This window comes from Limulus polyphemus, unplaced genomic scaffold (assembly GCF_000517525.1).
Source record: "Limulus polyphemus unplaced genomic scaffold, Limulus_polyphemus-2.1.2 Scaffold196, whole genome shotgun sequence".
Taxonomy (NCBI): domain Eukaryota; kingdom Metazoa; phylum Arthropoda; class Merostomata; order Xiphosura; family Limulidae; genus Limulus; species Limulus polyphemus.
In genome coordinates, this window is record NW_013665806.1 from 334733 (window position 1) to 356100 (window position 21368).

A 21368-nucleotide genomic window follows, 5' to 3' on the forward strand; every position below is an offset into this window, starting at 1 on the left:
TAAAATTATTCTTTGAAAGATATCTAAATGTATATTATGGTTAGCTATGTATAGTACACACTTTATTATCAAAAACACGTTATAATTTTTGGCAAGTTCCTCAGTGTCTTATTATACATTTGCTCATTTATATTCTCCTTTGTATTCATAACATTGAAAAATCTCAAAGCTTTGTACAGTGCTTTTCAAAATCACAAGAACAAAAACATCCAGTGCATCAGTTAATTAGGTAACTGGAAAAAAAGAGATGTTCTGCCAGTATAATTACAGAAGCTGCAAACATTCCAGTATATAGTATACCAACAGCTTTAGCAACTCAATACAGAGATTTGAGTGTGATAAAGAACAATACCAAATAATAAAAGTATTATAGAAGCAATGAAATAATACTTTTTTTTTCTTCTTTTTTTACAGATGTATACTATTTGATATTTATATAATTATTTTTCTATAATTTGACAATGATATAGAAAATCAGTTTTCCTTTTACCAGTTAAAGGAGAAATACAGTAACAATGTAATGATATTCCTAATTTAATAGACATTCTTTCCTAAACAGTGATAAGTTACTATAATGCTTTCCTTTGATGTAGTTGAAGAAAAATTAAGAATGAAATCTACTTCAACGTGTAGGTTGTAACAGTACTTGCATATTGCTGGTAAAAACATGGTGAAGGTATTGAAAGCAGCAGTTAGAGAAAAGTGACAAATCAGTCCCTAATATATTATTCACCTGTGTATGTAAGTATAAAATGAAATGAGTTGAGTTGATTCAGGTACAAATGAATTTGTCTGGGTATAGAAACTTGTAAAAGCTATTTCTAAAATGTTTAGGGTGATATTACACACGTAGTTGATTGATATTTTAGGTATGGTGAGTATCCTCAACTATGTGGACTGTTACACAAGTATATTCGGACATCAGATCAACTGTTGGTTGTAGGTTGTGGAAATTCTAGCCTGAGTGCAGATTTGTATGATGCTGGTTTTCATCAAAACATCAGTATTGACATCAGTGATGTTGTGATTCACCAGATGATTGAAAAATTTGCTGAAGGTAGACCAGGAATGGAGTATCAAAAAATGGACATGTTGGAAGTAAGATTTAGTTTAAATGTTGATGGTACATTTTAACAAATTCTTTGAATATTAGTCAATTTTTTTTAGAAGGCCCATGTCAGTAAGCAAGAATTTTTCTTGAATTTTGTTTTTATAAGCTAAGAGTTAAGTTTTACAATTTTTTCATATACACTTTGTTACTAAAAGTATTGGGGCAGCAGACCTTTTAGGTAATGATTTTTGTCTCCTGCAAACTTCTTTGTGAATCTCACAGTACTTTGCTGCATGGGGCTTAGTAAATTCATCAACTGCCACAGCCAACTAGTTGATTTCAGTGATCAATGGTAAAAGCTTAAGAATGTTTAAAAAAAAAGACAAATGGTTATTGAATATATCCAAGGCATTTTTAATCCATGTACATGCACTCGTACTCAAATTCACAGTTGGTACTTTACTGAAAAGTTTTTAAACCAGTGGAAATGCTAATTGTGAGTATTCATTAGTTGTACAAAAATAATCACTACATGGTTCATGTAAACCAAGAAACATATGAAACAAAACCAAAGATCTTACATTTCCACTCAATACTTTCATGAGAATTAAGAAATGTAGATCAATACATCTTTTTTTGTACAGAAAGCCCCATGCTGCTATATTTCACAAATGAGGCTATAGCTTTATATATCATTAATCATAACAGTAAGATATCACTTCTCATTGATTGTGACTTAGACATTTTAAAGTACCATCTGAGGGATAGAAAGTGACAATATCTAAATAAATTTATATTTTGTATTAATGAGCTACTCGAGTAGTATGGTTCACTACTCCATCAGAATTACTTCATCAACACTACTTGGAGGTACATGATGTCCTGCCAAGCATCTCCCTAGAGTAGTGTCTGAAATAGTGGTTTCAGTTCTCTGAGACAACCAGAATTATCACCAAACAACTCCAATGCACTACTTTGTTGTCTATAGGACAATGTCAACATGGCCTGATCTCATGGCAGTCTAGGCATCTAGCCTGTATTGGCGCATTCAGAGTACTATATAAGTTACGAGTAGTATGTTTATGCATATCATGTTTTGATTTCCATATGATCATGATCATCAAGACTGCACACACTGTTTACCAATAAGAGTGTTCATAATAACATCTTACAAACCTTTCACAACTTACAACTAATAACAGATTGCCACTCAAAATATTTTGATAATACCACATTTCCCATTTACATTTTGCATATTTTGGTACATCATACTTAAATACCATTTTTGATGTAAGTTGTGGATCTGGGATGGCTAATTAAGCTTTGCTTTTTTGCTTTAACTTTGTGTCAGAGATGAGCAATCAAAACAAAGGTGGCACAAAGTCTTCAAAAAGAGAAACCAATTATGAATGTAATTGAAACAAATGCAAAATAGTGTTCCAAAATTCCTGGCAAAATGGCTGTTCATGGTTAAGTATGATGAAAAGAGAGGAGTCAGGTTCTGCTCATGAAGTTCTTTGATAAAATCATGATTTTCTATCAGGTGGTGATTTTCTAGTGTGATATTTGATTTAGCAATGTAACACCAAGTTTGTTATTTTTGTTAGTCAACTAAGTTGTTCATTCATATGTGGACAACTATAGTTAATTGCAGACAACCATAATTGGCCCATACATTGTCTACTGGACAACCCAATATGTTAGTCTTATTTCGAGCACTGTTCAAGAGCATCTATTATGTAGTCAGTCAGATTTAAGTCTATTGAGCATGCTAGCCAGTTCATTCATTTGATACTGTCTCATTCCAAGGAGTTGCTAAACATTTCAGGGTAATGAAGGTGTGTGTTATTGTTCATCAGAAGATAGTTCTAACTAATTACATCTGCATATGACAAAACTAGTAGTGGAAGGCTGTATTTCTTTGTTGTGTGTCATTCATAGTGTCATGTCATAGCACATAAAGGTCAGCTTGGACACCAGTACTGATCCCTTTCCTAGCTAGAATGCTATAACTTACATATATATGTATCTTTCCTCCCTGAAATAGGGGCTGAATCTGCTCCTGAACACTCTCCAAATGTGCATACATCCCATATTTAGTTGTTATATAAAGTGTGTTTCATTTAGAGTAAGACACTTGTGCACATGTCATTTGACCAATTTACATGTTCTTGACACTACTGAAATTTGTGACCTTTGTTTTTGGGCATGAGAGAGAGGACCTATGCCATTGGTTTCATGGCACAAAGACCAACCCTTATGAAACATTTTTGTGAGCTTTTGCATGGTGGTTTGCCATCCAGTTGTTGCTAAGACCTGTTGATACAGTTGTGAAGCTTAGGCCTGCCATTTGTTTCAGACCATATTGTCAAATAGTAGTCATCTTGTAGAGTTGTCAATAGTAGCCTACCATGTCCAGGTTTCTGGCCAACTGCATTGGTGGTTTGAAAGTAATTTCAAATCATACAAATAAAGTTTGTTGTTTGACCAACTTCCAGTCAACCTATTGTGTTCTAAATCACAGAAATGCCAAAATGACTTTTTTGTGGTTTTAATGGGTTTTATTATCACTTTAGATACATTTACTCACTCTGCTGTCATTTAAATTGTTAACTGAAAGTACACTGTGTTTCCTTTAATTTTATATGCAATTAAATGTGCATGTCAGATTATATGGCAGGCTAACTGCCATTTGTTTTTACATAAAAATGAACTTTTAGAATTATTTGATAACAGTAGTTGTGCCTTGTCACAGTTAGATGTAAATTAAAGAAAACTGATACTCCCTTAATTGTTTGAGCAGTGTATATTATGAACATTGCACTTATGGATATGATATTTTCCTGGTAAAAATGTACATCCAGAATTACTGTATATGTTGTGTGCATATGTTTTCTAAATTCTCAAATAGAACACTAAAAATGTTATGAATCCTAATTTACTGTGACTTTTTGTAGGGCTAAGTAATCAGACCCATTAAATTATTTTGATGTTAGGATTATGAATGTTGACTTCTGATCATGTTTTTAATCATTAATCTCACAAAGAATTTTGTAATCAAATATTTATCAATAGTATCTAGTTTGGTGCTTGAACTATTTTAAATTTTTAAGCTGATACCCGTTGATATATTTAATTGAAATTGTGATTTTTGCAGATGACTTTCAAAGATGGTGAATTTGCTGTGGTCCTAGACAAAGGTACTCTGGATGCATTGATGACAGATGGTTCAGAGGAAACAGTTCAGAAAATAGAAAAAATGTTTGGTGAAATTAAAAGAATACTTCGTTTAGGTGGCCGTTATATCTGCATATCATTACTTCAGGAACATATATTGGAGAAGTTACTCTCCTGGTTTACTGATGAGTAGGTTTTTTGTTTATTGCTTATCTACTCTGGTGTTATTAACACACTACTGTAGCCAGACTACTAAGATCTGATTTCTAATAAAATGAGAAACATGGCTGGATTTATATTAAACTCATTTAACTCGTCCATTTAATTCATATGCCTCTACTGAGCATATACATATTTGTACATTTGAGTGGCAGTTTTATCCTGTATAGGAAAACCAGTTTTTGTTATTAGTTGCTGTGCTTTGAATATATTTTTTATACCTTGAACAACAACCAATAAGTAAGTGTCCTTTTTAGATTTAACAATAATAATTTTTTCCTTCAAATTTTTTAGTGACACCAAGCTGTTTTTTTCCTTCTTGTAACTCAAGCTAAACAAATAAATTGGTTGAATTTTAAACAGATTATTTGGAAAGTTTTTTTTATAAGTCTTTCAATAACTGTTGGTACTCTGTTTATTTCAGTCTTTTATTACTTGGCACACATTCTAATAAAGATGGTAAAGTAAAACCCTTTAGAAACTGCTTCATCACTTTAGAGTGTGAAAAATAAGGTACTTATAGGTGTGATTTTAATTTATATAATTAAGGCTAATGAGGATAACTGATTAGTAGTTTTAGTAGGTGAACAATACTTTGATGAAGTTTGATAAAGCCTATTAGAATATAAAGTAAACACATTCATTAGTGCTCTGCTCAGTAAATATTTAATTTGACTTTTATATAATACATTATGTTTATGAAAATTGTTTACAGTTAGTAACCATCAATCATCTAGCATTATAAGTATTTTGGAATAGGTATGAAATTCAGTTATGTAGCTTGATGAAACTTCTATTTTCTGAGATTATCTATGTTAAATGAAGTGTTACTTTTGCATGCAATAGTAGGTATAATGTGCAAATAAATTATTGAAAGTAAGTTAACACCATTCATATTTTATTGGTTTTAAAATCAAGAGTTTTACCCATTTTTCCAAAGCATTGTTTGGATTTTAGAACATTTTTGACTCCATTGAACCATGTCCTAACATTTATATTCATTATTTTGAGATGCTAAATGATGTATATAGTGGGAAAATGCTATTTTAAGTGGCATTTCTGTTGTAAACATGGCATACTTCATCTTTTTTTTAATATATTTTAAATTTTGTGTATCATTATAATATTTGCTTTTAAGTTGGATTAGAGAATACAAACTTCTTTATAATGATTTAGGCTGTGTTTTCCTGATGAGAGAAGGTTTATTATGAACTTTCAACAGTCTTGGATACAATGGATACTCTGAATGAGAGAGTTGGTGAGTGACTATGTTTCAGCCAACTTCTATAATCCATCTTCAGGTCTTCTGGTACCAAGAGTACCAAGATGGTTAGCACAGATGTCACAACAACATGAACCCCAGTGAGAGCTCGATGATGTGGACCTCGATGAGAGCATGATGAGTGTGTCGTGCTAAATACACCAACCATCTTAATACAAGTATACCTGCAGACTGGTTATAAAAGTTCCCTGAAACAATCATTGCCGATGATTCTCTCATCCAGAGGATTGAATGTATTGAAAACTGTTGGAGACCATAATCAACTTTCTTTTACTTGATAATTATCATAAAAGATCAGTTCCTTTAATATACAAATCTCACTTGTATCTGCCAACTTAAAGCTGCATTACTGAAGTTGCATGAATCATGCTTAGACATACTCATTGACCAAACATATAATTACTAATTTGAAAACAAATATATGTGCACAGATGGGGAGGTGAGTCAAAGTGTGCATGCCACAACCCTGTACAGAGTGCCATTTTACATGATATTATGCATTTGATGTCAGAGTTATCAGTTTCTTGTTAAACTAAACTGCTGATTTTGTGTTAGAGTAGAGAAAATACTAGGTATACAGGGATAGAGAAAAAATTAAGATATGCATTTAGGAGGTTATAGATGTTATCAAATGCACTTGTATAGCATGTAAGTGTTTCAATTCATTAGCTCTTTAGATCCACACAGAATATTAATACACAAAACATGAGTGCACTTATAATTTTATAAGTAGTTGTATATGTACAATGGTGCACATTCTACATTACAGATTAATAGATATTGCAAATTGATAAATTAATACAAGCTAGCTACTTATCTATGTTAATGTCATGTCAATGACTACATAGAAAAGGGGAAAAAAAGTAAAAATAAGAAAGTAATTTTGTAAAGTATGTATATAGCTGTAGGGAAAATATTCATTTTAGCTAAATGTAAGTATTACATTTGTTCAATGGCAGTCCATACTGGCTTATTATTAAGGTGAAGGATGTATAATGCTAAAATCTGGGGTTTGATTCTCTCAGTGGACACAGCACAGATAGCCCATTATATAGCTTTGCTCTTAAAAACGACTTTTTTTTTTTCTGTTAGGGGTTGGATAGTTCGTATTCATCGATGTACAGATGCAGAAGAAGAATCTAATGAAGATCAGTCATCTGTGATATTTCCTGTTTTTATGGTGGTGTGTACTAAGTTCAAGAAACTCCCTGGAACACAAAGTGTAAGAGTTAATTTTTAATGCTTGTGTATGGGATTGATTTGGTGGATCAGTATGGGCATTCATTAACATATAGTCATAATGATATCATTCTTTTAAGGAAAATGTTTCTTGTGTGATAATTAATGTTGCAATTCTTTATGTTTCATAACACCTTGAAATTGGCAAAAACTTATCATAAAAAAATAATTAATGAGTGAAGTAATTTTTATGTCATCCAAAAAATTAATTATAAGTTACTGGCAATTTTTTTTCTAAGTCAAAATTTTATAAAATCCTGCTGCTGCTTTTGTTGTTAGGGCTTATAGAGTGTTATTGGTTATAACCACAAATTGATAATAAAATCTACTGTTTAATAATTACCTTGAGTTTATGTTGAAGGTAAAAGTATATAGTATTATCACATATATCAATACTGTTGGAAACAGGAACTCTGAAGGAAAATTCACCTACTCAAACTGATTAAAAGGTGACAACAAAGAAAACATTTCCTCAAACTTATCCCAAATCTTTATTGGGTTAAGAACTAGATGTGAATTGATTGGTCTGATATCCTCTGGAGGGTATTTTGAAAACTGAGGTTAAATAATTAGGCTTCAAAATGAGTAATAACTTACTTTTCCAAAACATTCTTACCTCCACTGACACTATAGCTATTTCTCGATCTCCAAGTTTTCCACTCTTTGCCCATCTAAGCTTTGAAAACACTTGCTCCAGTCTTTTATACCCCACACGAATGACATTGTCAAATTCAGATTTTCAAAATTCTCCACCAACTTCAATGTGCTCTCTTTCTAGAGATATAATTCTCTTTCTGTATATAAGCACCTCATTCAAATAATGTAATCACTTTTTCTTGACAAAGCATTCAGCATGGGTTTCTATAAACAGGAGTGTTGTGATTATTCACAATTTACATTGAGACTTTGAATGTGTTTGGCAGTACTATGGTTATATCTTCATTTATATTTATAAATTACTTTTAAAATGAAAAACATACCGATGGGTATGAATTCCCAAGTTAATACTTCTACTACGAAGGCCAACCAGACCTCTTTTCTTCCACATCTGCTATCTGGTGTTTATCAATGGCCAGGGAAGGGGTCACTCTCAGTTGAAGCTGTCCGTGATATGATCCGTTGTGAGATGGAGACGTATATGTGGACCGAGGGTGTCTCTTCGGGGGTTCTGAGGTGGCTTTTGCAAATTATCCGGGCCCAGCTGGGGAGAATTTAGATTTGCTATTTCCAGCTTCTTCTTTTACTAGATTGGCCTCAACAGAGGATCATCTTGATCAGCCACCTCCAACCCCTTTTTTCAGTTGGTTACTCAGGTTTTGGGGGTCTCTTCTATTGCATTTGACTCTACTCCTTCCTTGTTGGCAAAAATAATGGCAATTGACTACTTGGGTTTTCCTCCTTCTATTGATATTGCTGTTCATGCCCAGTTATGCAATGGGATAGTTATGTCTTGTCCCCCACATTTATTGTAACAGCATTATTTGGCTTATCACCACCAGAAGGAGGTATATTTTGATTCTTAATCGATGGACCCCATTTTGGACCTGTGGGGGTCTAGATTGGAACCTGTGATCACTTTAAACAGATCAGAGTTTTTTCAGATTTGTCTTACTCTCAAGACTGTCCTGAGGTATTTATCTTTGATCCAACTTTTGTCGGAAGCCTATCAACGTTACCCTCAGCAATTTGAGGATGAGTTGGGGATTTTGCTGAAGTCTACCTCAGTCAGATTGTCTTCTTCAGTTCTTTCTCTGGTTTTATGGCTGGTTTGTTGTTGGAATTTATTGGGTAGAGATGCTTTGTTAGAAAGTGTTTGTTTAAAATCTTCTGTCCTTAGGGAGTTACGGGAAGCTCCTTTTCTCTGTCCCATTTGTTTCAGCTCTTTTACATTCTTCTTTATTGTCTTTGGCTTCTCACCTTTATGGCACTAATTTGGGATTGTTGGCTTGTAGTGTTTTCCAATCCCCCCTTCATTTCCCAGTTCTATTGATTCCCATAATAATCCATATTCTCAAGGATATTCGGCTCAGACGGACCTTCGACAACGGCATCGGAGACTATCCCACGGGTGGGTAAATAGTGGAAACACGGTTACATCACTTTCTGGACATCTGGAGTTCTTTCACCGGAAATCCATGGGTACTCCATGTTCTTGTTTCAGGGTTGGTCATTCAGTTTACATCACCTCCACCATTATCTGCATAAATTGTTGCATTTTCACCTCCAACAGATCCAAGGTGAGTGGAGCTTCGTTCCCAGACCATAAGAGAGTTGTTAGTCAAAAGGGCCATAGAGAGGGTCAATCCCATTTTTCTGGAATTTTATTCCTGTTTATTCGTTGTACCCAAGAAGACAGGAGATTGGTGTCCAATCATCAATCTGTCACGACTCAACCAATTTTTAGACCCTTCTCACTTTACAATGGAATCTTTTCTCAACCTATGTTGGCATTTATTGCAAGGGCTTTGGATGACCAAGTCTGATGTTACCAATGCTTATCTCCATATTCTCATAGTGGAATCTTCCCAATGGTTTTTCAGATTTGTGCACAAGGGTCAGGTGCTGCAGTTCAGGGCTCTAACTTTTGGTCTTGCACCAGTACTTTATGTCATCTGCATTCCTTGGGCCTGTACACACATCTTTATATGGATGACTGGCTCCTTCTGGCACCATCCCGTCAATTAGCAGAACAACACTCTCAAATTCACTTTTCAGAAGCCACAAAAGCAGGCTTCCTTGTCAGACTAGAGAAATCTGTTCTGTCACCGAAGGAATAGTTCCTCCATCTGGGTGTGTTTCAATACTCACTTAAGTCCCGCTCAACCAACCCCTATCAGGCTTCAAGCCATGGTAAGAGCCATCAGGCTTTTACTTATGTCTCTTTCTCCTACTGTGCAGATGGTTCTCTCTTTTGGGGAATGTGGGCATCTCATGAGCTTCTCATTCCTTTGGGACAAGCACATATCTGTTTACAGATGCATCACTTCAGGGATGGGGAACTTATCTTCAAGGTAAGGAGTTCCAGGGTATTTGGATGGAAGATGAGTCTATCCTCCATATCAACATTCTCAAACTCCTTGCAGTACACCAGGCAATGGTTCGAGGTCTGTCCCTCTTGAAGGAAAAAATTGTCACGATACATTCCGACAATTCCACGGTAGTATCTCAGATTTCTCGTCAAGGAGGCAAACATTCTCGACACCTTTGTTTTAATACTTTGGATCTTCTTTACTAGGCTTATTTCCATTGTATCAGTCTTTTAGCATGTCATGTTCCAAGAGTAATGAATTTAATTGCAGATCACTTGTTTTGAACCAACTGGATTCTTTAGATGAAATGGATGCTATATCACACGGTTTTTTTTTCAGTAAATTTGCTCTCAGTTTGTATATCCAATGATTGATGCCTTTGCAACTCATTGGAATTCTCAACTGCAGTTGTTTTGGTCTCTGATACCTCATCCTCAAGTGTTGGCAGTAGATGCATTCAGTCAGGACTGTACAGGTTTACGTCTGTATGCCTTTCCCCTGATTCTGCTCTTTCTCCGGGTTCTGACTATGGTTTGTTCTACTCCCTGTCGATTTCTCTTGGTTGAACCATATTGGCCAGCTCAAACGTGGTTTCTGCTTCTTCAGTATCTTCAGGAATGTCCACCTCTTCCACATATGCAGTCTCTGTTGAGACAACCTCGGTCAGATATTCTCCACCCAGAAACTCAATCTTCATGCTTGGAATTTATGTGGTCCTTTGTCCGACATAAGGATTTAACTGCTAAGGTTTCTCTGTATTTAACTAAATCTCTCCAAAGGCCAACCATGGCTGTTTATCAAGGGAAATGGAATACTTTCATCAGTGGTGTATTCAAAAGAATTTAAACCCTCTTCATACTAAAGTATCTCATTTTATGACTTGGGTATTTGAAAGGGGTCTTGCTTCATCTATGGTGGCTTTAAATAAGGCATTCTTATCCACTATTTTTCGGTATTCCAAATATTGGAAGGTTTTGAATCCTTAGTATAATTGGGTCCATTCAAATCCTATTGTATTCTTTGACCCAAACAACCTTTTCAATTACTGAATTGGGATTTTACAGTTGTTTTACATGCATTGTCTCATCCTCCCTTTGAGCCCTTAGCTTCATGTTCTTTGTTTTAGCTTTCTCTTAAATTGTATTTTTTTCTTGTTGTTGTTGGCTTGTGGACATCGTTAGTCGGAGTTGTTTGCAATCCATGTGCATCGGACTCTTTATCATTCCAGATTTGTCCTACTTTACCTCGATAGGTCTTTTCTTCCCAAGGTTCTGGCAGCCAGGGAAGGGAAAAGATCCTTCTCACCAATCCATTTGCCAGCCATTTCTCATCTTTATGGCTGCACCGATCCTGCTCATTTGTTATGTCCTGTTAGGGCCCTCAAGTGTTATGTGGCTTGTACTAACTCATTTGAGGTAGTAGGAAATAATTGTTCATTCAATCAAATCTTTCTATTTTCCATGAGTTATTTCCCATTACTGTAACGAGGGGCTTCATAAATTGATTCACACGGCCTATAATAGATTATCGTTACAGGAGAGGAATCCTTTGCATGTCACATCTCACAAGATTCGTCATATCTCTATGTCATTAGCTGCCCAGATGAATTGCCCTCTGGAAGACATTGTGTGGGCTGATATGTGGACTGCTCCTAATACTTTCCTATCTCATTACTTACATGATCTGGCAGTTTCCACTTCTGAGGGTTTTTGACTACCTTTTGTAGCTATTTTGACCATATCTGTTAGATTTTAACCAGAGATGAGTATTTTCCTTAATCTTAAACTCTTTTATTTCCAGTGTCCCTTTATTTTTCACTGGATCCCACTCTGTGGTGAGTGTTGCCCAGGTAGGTATGCATTCTGTTTTCAATGCCACACTAGAAACCACTTTTACTATTAATACTACAGGTTTCAACAGGCTCTATTGACATGAGGTGTTCCATAAGACCATCTAGGCACCTACTGGATGGTATTACCTTATTATTATGGACTGCCACTCATGGACTATCATGGACTAAAGGGGATCCTGCCCATTCTTGCCAATCTTCAGGTTGAATAAATCAGGGTTTGTTCCATTTTAAAAATGTGGGGAACTTGGTTCATCTGTTGCACAGTTTCCAGAACACTGTTCCTCAGTACTCCCCAATGTGTATTATCCCCCCATACTCTACTAGTGGAGTTCGGGAGTCCTTACCACCCTTAGTTTCCAGTTGCTGGGGATGCTGGACAGAGGCTTTTCCTCCACTCTTGGAGAAGAGGTTGGGGGCCCTCCTACTCAGATCCCTGGATTTCAGTAGGAGTGGCACCATCTTCCACGGGAACTTACTTGTAATTCCAGTTCAGATTTGACATGAAGCTATCCAGTTGGGGGATGCATGGCCCTTCTCTTTGATCAATGTCGGTTTCGTATATTGTTCATGGATGTAGGTCCACTATCTCCTCATAATTCCAAAAAGAAAGTGGTCCCATCCTAGGTCCTTGGTTGAGCACAAGTTCCACATCCTCTCCATAATTCCAGGGGCAAGCAGAATACTCCTTGCCCACTTGGTTGGGAGTGAGGATGAATGTTCTAATTCAAGACCAGATGAGTTCTGTTCCTTTGGTTGAGTATGTCATACACAATCCTGTCATTCTGAGCCTGGGGTGTTGCCTTTTGGACTTTTTCAGGTGGAACAGAAAGTTTGTCCACTTCGGTGTTGCTTGCTTACTAATTGTGATCCCGGTGGTTGGAAATGCATCACCCTATGGTTACAGGTTGGGATCCAATCTAAAGTATATATATATATATATATATATATAAAAGTGCAGTCCAATAGCCCTAGCCATCAACGTGGGATATAGGTAACACGATCCCTTAATTCCAATCCCGAGTTGTGGAACCTCGGCTAACTGGTTGGGGCTGGCCTTTGATATAAGAACTGAGTTCCAGGTGAAGAGCATACCTGTTCTGAATGTAGTGCGGTTCCCCACTCTTGTACCATCTTTCTCTTGGTACACATCTGTTCTATACAGATGCTTTCTGTATGGTTCATGCCTGCACTGGTCCCTCCACCTTCTCAATGTGGGATTCTAGCTATAGTGTCGGTGGAGGTAAGTATGTTTTGGAAGTTAACATTACCCCTGCTGACACTCTCCATCCTTCTCTCCCCACTAAAAGCTGGTTTATTTCTCGAAAAACTGATTACATTGTCTGAATGAGGTGCTTATATACAGTACCTAGATAGAGAGCCCATTGAAGTTGGTAGAGAATTCTGTAAATTAGAATTTGCCAAGTGCATTCGAGTGGGGTATAAAAGACTAGAGCAAATGTTTTCAATGCTTAGATGGGCAAAGAGTGGAAACCCTTGAGCTTGAGAAATAACTATAGTGTCAGCAGAGGTAAGCATTACTGGAAATACATTTTCAGTTTAGGAAAATGTTAATTTTCAAGTTATTTGCATACAGAGCTATGATCAGTAGACAAATGTTGTTCATGATTACAGGAAAGAATTTAAGATATTAAGGAAAGCTTTCTGGAAGTAAAAAGAAGTGGCAGATCAAGTTTGCATGCTTCTGTAGTTTAGATTGAGTTTCTTTATTCACATTTATAAAAAGTAAGAGTATTGTAAAACCTGCATGCATACAGAACCTTACAGTTACCATGTGCTTTCAGATTGGACTTATGACAGATTTAACAATGTACCCTTTTTTTCATTTGTAATTTATGAAGCATGGACATCTTGAATATTTTACTCTATGTAATTACCAGATATTTTCTTTATTCTAAGTAATGTTGGTAGGTATGTTTGCTTTAAAATATACAGTGTGTGTACAATGTGTTATTTAATTATATGAAAATATAGACACATATTCTAGATTATCTGATTAAAACTTTTTGTTTTATAAAGGAATGATGTATAAAGAAATGGTTTAATTCTATTATCATATGATGTGAAAACATATTTATTAGTTATATATGGCTCTCTGTCTTTTGTCTTTGGAACAATTTATTTTATCTGTAAAGAAAATGGATTACTTCAACCTTAAAATCCACGACACTGCTAAATTAAGTACTTTGATATTTGCTGTCTTAGTATGATCTATATGTAGAAAAAGACAATTCCAATAAATAGCAAAAATATTCAGTGAAAAAATAGATAACAAGTACAAAATTCAAGTACAGTGAATTTCCAGGTGCAAACAAAGTCCTTCAATTGCTTGCCAATTTATATTTTGTATATTATAAACATTTCCCACAACAATAAGAATAACAAAAACAATGTCCATTTTCAATATTTACATACTTAATTAGCCAGAATATTTTTTACTTGTTTACACGGAGAAAACAGGAGTATCCTTAGCACTGTAGGAGGCTGAAGTTTGACCCCATTCTCAACACTAAATAAGTTTTTTTCCCCCAATTTTCCATCCTAAGCATTCCCAATTTACTAGAAACAAATAATTGGAACCAACTCTAAAAAACTAACAAAGTGCAAAGTTTAAGAAATATTAGTATATAATTAAGTAGTTTGTGATATTTAAATGTACTTTTTTTGGGGGGGGGGGTTACAATACAAAACTTCAAAATTGGAAAGGCCCAGCATTCATTCCAAAAGTACATACAAAAATCCATGAAAAGTAGGAATAATTCCGTACATCAAAGAAGTATAGCGGTCAGACAGTTTCCTTATTGTGACAATATCTTAAATTTCTCATTAAACTTGATTCTGTTTATAGAGTCACAGAAGCATTGAATGATTTTCTAGTTTTTAAAAAGTAACATCTTTCAAGATAATTTGAACATCTAAACAGAAAAAGTACTACTTATTTACATAGTTAAAATGCAACAGAAAATATAGACATTTAACCAGTTATGGATCAGAATTTTAAGGATATGTTAAACATCTTGTTTTGGAGTATTTAGCTTAAGAATTCATAGATCAGTGATTTTATGTTTATAAGTTAATAGCTCTTAAAAAATTAATAGGCAGTTATTTAAAATAACTAATTACAAAATTAATATTTTTTTTTTCATATTCAAACAGGTGCTTGAGTTGTGTTTGAGTGAAGATGGATCACCTGTTCGATTAGAATCCCCAGATGCTGTGATAAAATCTGTTCAGTCTTTACAACACTATGCTTTTCTTCGTTCCAAACTATCATCTAAGTAAGCTAATCTTGTATTCTATGCTATTATTAAACCTCTTGATATCAGTTAAGTTGATTTATAAGATGCTTTTGTTCTCACTGCAAAAACTAGCAATTCAGACTTTGTACCAAAAATTAACCAAAAGAAAACATGATGTAATGAGAAATGATGTATTATAAATAGCATAAGTCTTATATAATGTTATTTATATATAAGTTACTCTAAACATATGTTATTAAACACAAAAATTACAAAATATGTTACTTTTCAGTGGAAATTATTCTCTTTTTTTAACATGTTCATGTAGTTCACATTTATTCTTTTATTAAGCATTTTGAATTTGTAGTTTATGCTTTAGCTATAGTTAAACTAAAGAGAAAGAACATGTAAAAAAACATTATCAAGACTAGACCATAGTACCTTGGAAACTGACTTTCATAGCTTTGTCTTAAAATGATTACAAATTATATTTATGTTAACATCTAATCAAAACCAAGCTACCTACGTCCCATATAGATCAGAACTAAAAATTGACATAATAATTAATATACCTAATTTAATATACTGTTCATGCATTCTTAGTAATAATGACAGAATGCATTGTTTTATCAGCTGAGTACCTTCCTCACTTTTAGTGATATTTTGACCGTAATCTCACAAGTATCTCATGAGTTTTGACTAGATAAGAAGGTTTAGGATAGTCCTAAACCCAGGTAATAAAGTAAGAGTGCACAAAAATCCTTATAATAAAAATATCGATATAATAATACAGTATGAAAAATTATAAGAATATATATTGTAACCAAAAATACTAATAAAGTAACATTAAAGAAACAGAAAGTATAACTTACTTACAGAATACATGAAAACTAGTTGTTTGCTTCATTATCATTGATTTCTTGTCAAAAAAAAAGAAATAATTTACTTAACATACTGGTATTAAAAATACAATAAATAGTATATACTTTACCTCTGTTTTTGTTTCCATAGTCTAGTTTTCAAAATGAGATGTGAGCTAATACTCTTTTTTTATTATCAATTGAACACAACTTGCCTGAAAATGATTAAAACAATTTTTACAAATGTTATAAACATGGTGTATGAAAATTATTAGTTATAAAGACTCAACGTGTTTGTTCCTTTTCAACTATAGTATCCATAATAACTACCATTTTTCTTGCATTCTAAAACTTCACACAAAATGTCAGAGTTGCAGTGATCCTATTTTTATGCTAATGATGAACATATTTATCATTTGCAATTTCTTGTTTTGAGTTATTCGTATATGTATGTAAGTATTACACTTGTTGCAGGGGCAGCTCTTTGTAAAATTTTCCAATTAAAAAAGACATTGATGTTGCCCTGTAAAGATTATAGCTTCAGTTTAATGATGGTAGTTTTTTTTCATTATAAATAATACCCTTAGCCAGTTTTTTGTTTTCAGTTACTTCTAAAATTTAATAAAAGCATGCTAACTATACTGTATATATATCCTATAGTTTAATAGCATTCTAAAGAGAGGAACTAGTGTTTCAGCTTTATTAAAGAAAGTGTATTTTTCAAATCAAGCTTGATGATCAAACCTTTTTCTTATGTAGACAGCGTGGAGAAGTTACAGTGGATTTATATGATCCACAAAGCGACTCTCCTCGATATAGTTTGTTTGTGGTGGATAGAAGAAAAGCATCATCTTTAAAGTTTGCTATTTTCATTGTTCCTCAAGGTAGGTAGGTATCATTGTATAAGGTAGGTTTGATTAACTGATTTATGTTTTTACTGTAATAATGTTTTCAATTTCTTTGTATGAAAACTAGGCTGCACTGATGATATTGTTAACTTTGAAAACTAGTTATGAGATCAACAAGATGTATGAAATTTCTTTAGCTGCTTTTACTGTCATGGTCATGAAAATGGCCAGCTTCTTCATAATTTATTAATTAGTAGGAAAAAACATTATTAGTAATCCTATAAAACCTATTAATCCTTTAGATACTGTAAGTTGTGAAATCATGATTTCTTTTAAAATAATGTGTGATGAAATATCACAGTAATGCTTGTTTTGATTTTAAATGCTTTTCCTTTGTCAACAAAACAAAATCTTGTTCAATGAAACAAAAATCCTGCAATGAACATGAAGCATCAAGAATAATATTGTTGGTTTACAAAGTATTTGGAAGAAATCTTTTGATTCAAACTTAATGAAAGTGAAAAAATTTAAATACTTGTAAAAGGGAAAAAAAAAAACATTTGTAATTGTAAGACTTTTTCATAAGTTTCTTACAGAGGAAAACATAATTCTACCACAAAAATGGTTGTCTTTGTAAACATTATTTTAAAAAGATTATTAAAACTTTATCTTTTTGAACTTTTACTTAAAATTATAAGTACTTGTCTATTCCTGCTCGTTGTGTAATAATTTTTCTAGTTTTATTGAAGTTATTACGAAAGAAGTCATAAAGTTGAGACCTTGACTCTAAGAAACATTTGTGTATTCAGAAACATGGGACTAAGAAATATTTTTTGTATGAAGTGTTCACTCGTTTCTTTTAGGGAAAGTGAGTGGTTATTTGGCACACCATCAGGAAGACAGCATCTTGCTCAGAATGCCGATGCTAATCGATTAGTTGTTGTCCATTTAACTAGAAATCACAGCTATAACAGTTTAGAGGACGTGAAAGCAGAACTGTCAAGTAAAGTCATGGAATTGGCTCCAGCTAAGCTTGATCCGAAACTCCAAGTACAGTAAAGTGTTGTCAGTTATTATTAGATATATAAAGTCTGCATAAAGTTCTTCACTCTAAGTTGCCTTTATGTAATTGTTTATCATACACTTGAATGTTCTGAGACTATATTTTTAACTTATTTGTATCATCCTTCAAACAAAATCTAACCTAACAGAACAAGGTCTGAATTTATTATGCCAGCAGTTCCCGAAATTGTACAAGTGCAGAGCAAGATACAGTAAAACATGAATTTTTTTTAGATTATATATAAAATAACGATCCAAAATTGTTTTTAAACAGACAAAAATATAATTTATCTCTTAGACTGTACTGAAATTCATTAGAAGAATAACACTCTCCTCCCTGTGTTGAGTATGGATTCTAAAAAATTGCATAGATATTTAGGTATTTATGAATTGAGAAAATTTGAAAAGCCATGCATTATAAAAATTAAATCTCTCTCTCTTTGGTCATCTTTTCAAAAGAAAGTAATAGTTGAGATTTAGCCTGATACATTTTGTTTATTGAAATAGATACTGATTTTAAGATTTTTATTGAAATCTGACTAATGTTGTTGTTTTTTCTTGTAAAAAACAGGTTTTTGGTGATTGTGATGTCTCAGCTTCATCTTCCAAAAAATAATTTTTTTTTCTGTCAATTTCGTATTGATGACATATTATAGATAACAAAATACTCAGAAATAGACCTCTGCTGGACATAAATGGAAGTAAGGTGATTGACATAAATACTACACTTTTAAGTATTTTGTTATATATTTGGTTAATAAAACAAATTTGGCATAAAAGTTTTAAAAAAATACATTATTATCAGTATTGCACAAAAACAAATTTTATTAAACCTATCTAATTATTAGATACCATTTTTGTCTGTGGGAGAAGATGTTGGGAGTAGAGAAATTTGTTATCGTGGTTACAGCATTCACAGTGGAGAATTTTTAATTGAAGATGTCTCAGCAGATGGTGGATTGTACAGAAGACTTATCTTCCTGAACAATCCAAGTGTAATTCAGTCTGAAGCCAAACTGAAACAAAGTGAGTTAGTAAGGTTTTCATCTTAATGTTCAGAGCTGGTCTTTTAAAGCAATGAATTTTCATCAAAATATAGTTTTCCTTTACAGTTGGAAGTAACATGTTATTTATCTTTTTACTGTAATAATATTGCTTTTCTCAATATGTAATATTATAATGTTAAGCTTCTAATGGGAGTAATAATATTAAAGTTACTTTCCACATAAAAGATTCTAGTTCATCTCATTACCTTCTCTCTGTTATAGTCCTGTTTACTGCTATTTTATTTTTTAATGCCAAAGTAAATGTCAAATTCTAAATCTTAAGAAAATAAAATATCCAAACTATATGTCAAATATGATTTCTCTTTAAGTAACTTCCAAGATAATTTTCAGAAAGCAGCTCACAAAATAGTTTTCATGCAAATTTTATTGGCACTGAGGTCGTATTGCCTTTCTTTATCTAGTTAATAGTGTGCATGAATGATCTGCAATTAGATTGATATATATTTAATAAACTAACTTACAGGCATATAGTTAAATAAAATATGGAATATTCACAACATTTGTTTTGTAGAACAAGACAAGAAAAAGATATCTAATGAATAATATGCTACTTATTTTGTTAACAACTAACACTGGTTTGCTTTAGTATGTGTTTTTGCATTTGTTTCAGTAACACAGAAGAAAAAGAAAGGGAAAAAATTATACAAAACTGTGATTGATACAAGCTTCTTATCATGTCAGCATCATGCTTTCATGGTTGCAGGCTTAGGATTCTTGGATCATGATGTCACAGGTAAGTGGTTACAATTTGCATTGTTGAATGCTTCAGTAAAGTTAGTATCTAACTTTGTGTACTGTGTGTGTCTGCTGATTCCAGCATTATGTGGTCAATATATTTAATATTAAAAGATTGAGTAGTTACATGTTAGAGTGGTTTAAAGCACAGGCTCTCATCCCTCCAATTTTGGACTCCTGTCACATCATGTTTACTAGTAAGCAGACCAGATAGCATGGCATCATTCCTAATTTCAAATCACTGACGATGGGGGGAGGCAACAATCTACTCTAGTTTTTTTTTATTTGTTATTTAGTTAATTATTAATTAAGTTATTATTACTTTATTTAATGGACTGGTGATTAAGATATTCAACTCGCAATCTGTGGGTCGCAAGTTCAAATCCTCGTCAACACCGAACATGCTCACCTTTTCAGCCTTGTGTGTGTTATAATGTGACAATCAATCCCACTATTCAGTTGTAAAAGACTTAGCAGTGGATGGTCTTGGCTAAACTATCACTTCAAAAGTAGAGATGGCCAACACAGCTCTTGAGTAGCTTTGCACAACATTCAACAAACAACATTAATTTATTTATTATTGTGCATCATTTTCTTATTCCAAGTTCCTAATGTAAATAAAAGGAGATTACATTTTTAATATAAAGAAGTGAAGACCAAGACTGTTATTAATTACTGTTTCACACTATATCAACAGAGGAAACAAATACAAGCCCATCCTGTCATTTACACTCTGGTGGAATTTGTAATGTAACATGATAAAGTTTGGGCTTGAACCAGATGGACATAGGGGAGGTTTTTCTGTCATGATGTGTACCCAAATAATGTGTAACGTTCTGTTTTCTGTCACTTTAATCTTTGATTTAATTTTCAGCTCAGATAGTTGAATTGTAGAATAGTATTAATGGGCATTTTGGAAATCATAGTAATAAAGATAGTACTCTCACTGCTTGATAATAAATGAGTTGGTAGGTACATTTTACAACTACATAATAAAAGACTAATAAAGATAGTACTCTCACTATTTGATAATAAACAAGTTGGTAGGTACATTTTAACATCACATAATAAAAGATTAATAAAGATAGTACTTTTACTGTATCACACAAAATACAAAAAACTGACCAATATATACTTAGCTGTTGACTACCATAGTTCAATACACTGTAAGTACACTTCTAAACAAATCCTATGGATGTGGTATAACAGTGGCATTTTTTAAATTTTACTCTCACTATTTGATATAAACGAGTTGGTAGGTACATTTTAACATCACATAATAAAAGACTCCTATCTTTATTAGTCTTTTATTATGTAATGGTAAAATGTACCTACCAACTAGCTTATTATCAAATAGTGAGAGTACTATCTTTATTAGTCTTTTATTATGTGATGTTAAAATGTACCTACCAACTCGTTTATTATCAAGCAGTGAAAGTACTATCTTTATTAGTCTTTTATTATGTGATGTTAAAATGTACCTACCAACTCATTTATTATCAAGCAGTGAGAGTACTATCTTTATTAGTCTTTTATTATGTAATTGTAAAATGTACCTACCAACTAGCTTATTATCAACCCTGTCCACATATTACATCATATTGGGTAACTTTGTGTTTTTGCTTATTACAACACTCATTGTAGAGAACTTAAAAAAGATTGGGTTAAATCACTCATTTTCTGTGAAATG

The 21368-nt window shown here is 33.2% G+C and overlaps 1 protein-coding gene across 3 annotated transcripts in view; it reads left to right on the plus strand.

The window, feature by feature from the left end:
* Positions 1 to 21368, plus strand: part of LOC106478282 (methyltransferase-like protein 13) — a 42327-nt gene that overhangs the window by 2665 nt on the left and 18294 nt on the right. For all 3 annotated transcript variants that reach the window (XM_022381860.1, XM_013938813.2, XM_022381859.1), the window contains 8 exons: positions 870 to 1098; positions 4209 to 4417; positions 6822 to 6951; positions 15024 to 15145; positions 16726 to 16854; positions 17678 to 17864; positions 18725 to 18902; positions 19554 to 19676. In XM_022381860.1, coding sequence (XP_022237568.1) covers positions 1036 to 1098; positions 4209 to 4417; positions 6822 to 6951; positions 15024 to 15145; positions 16726 to 16854; positions 17678 to 17864; positions 18725 to 18902; positions 19554 to 19676 — 1141 coding nt within the window. In that variant the 5' untranslated portion in view covers positions 870 to 1035. The remainder of the gene's footprint in view (positions 1 to 869; positions 1099 to 4208; positions 4418 to 6821; positions 6952 to 15023; positions 15146 to 16725; positions 16855 to 17677; positions 17865 to 18724; positions 18903 to 19553; positions 19677 to 21368) is intronic.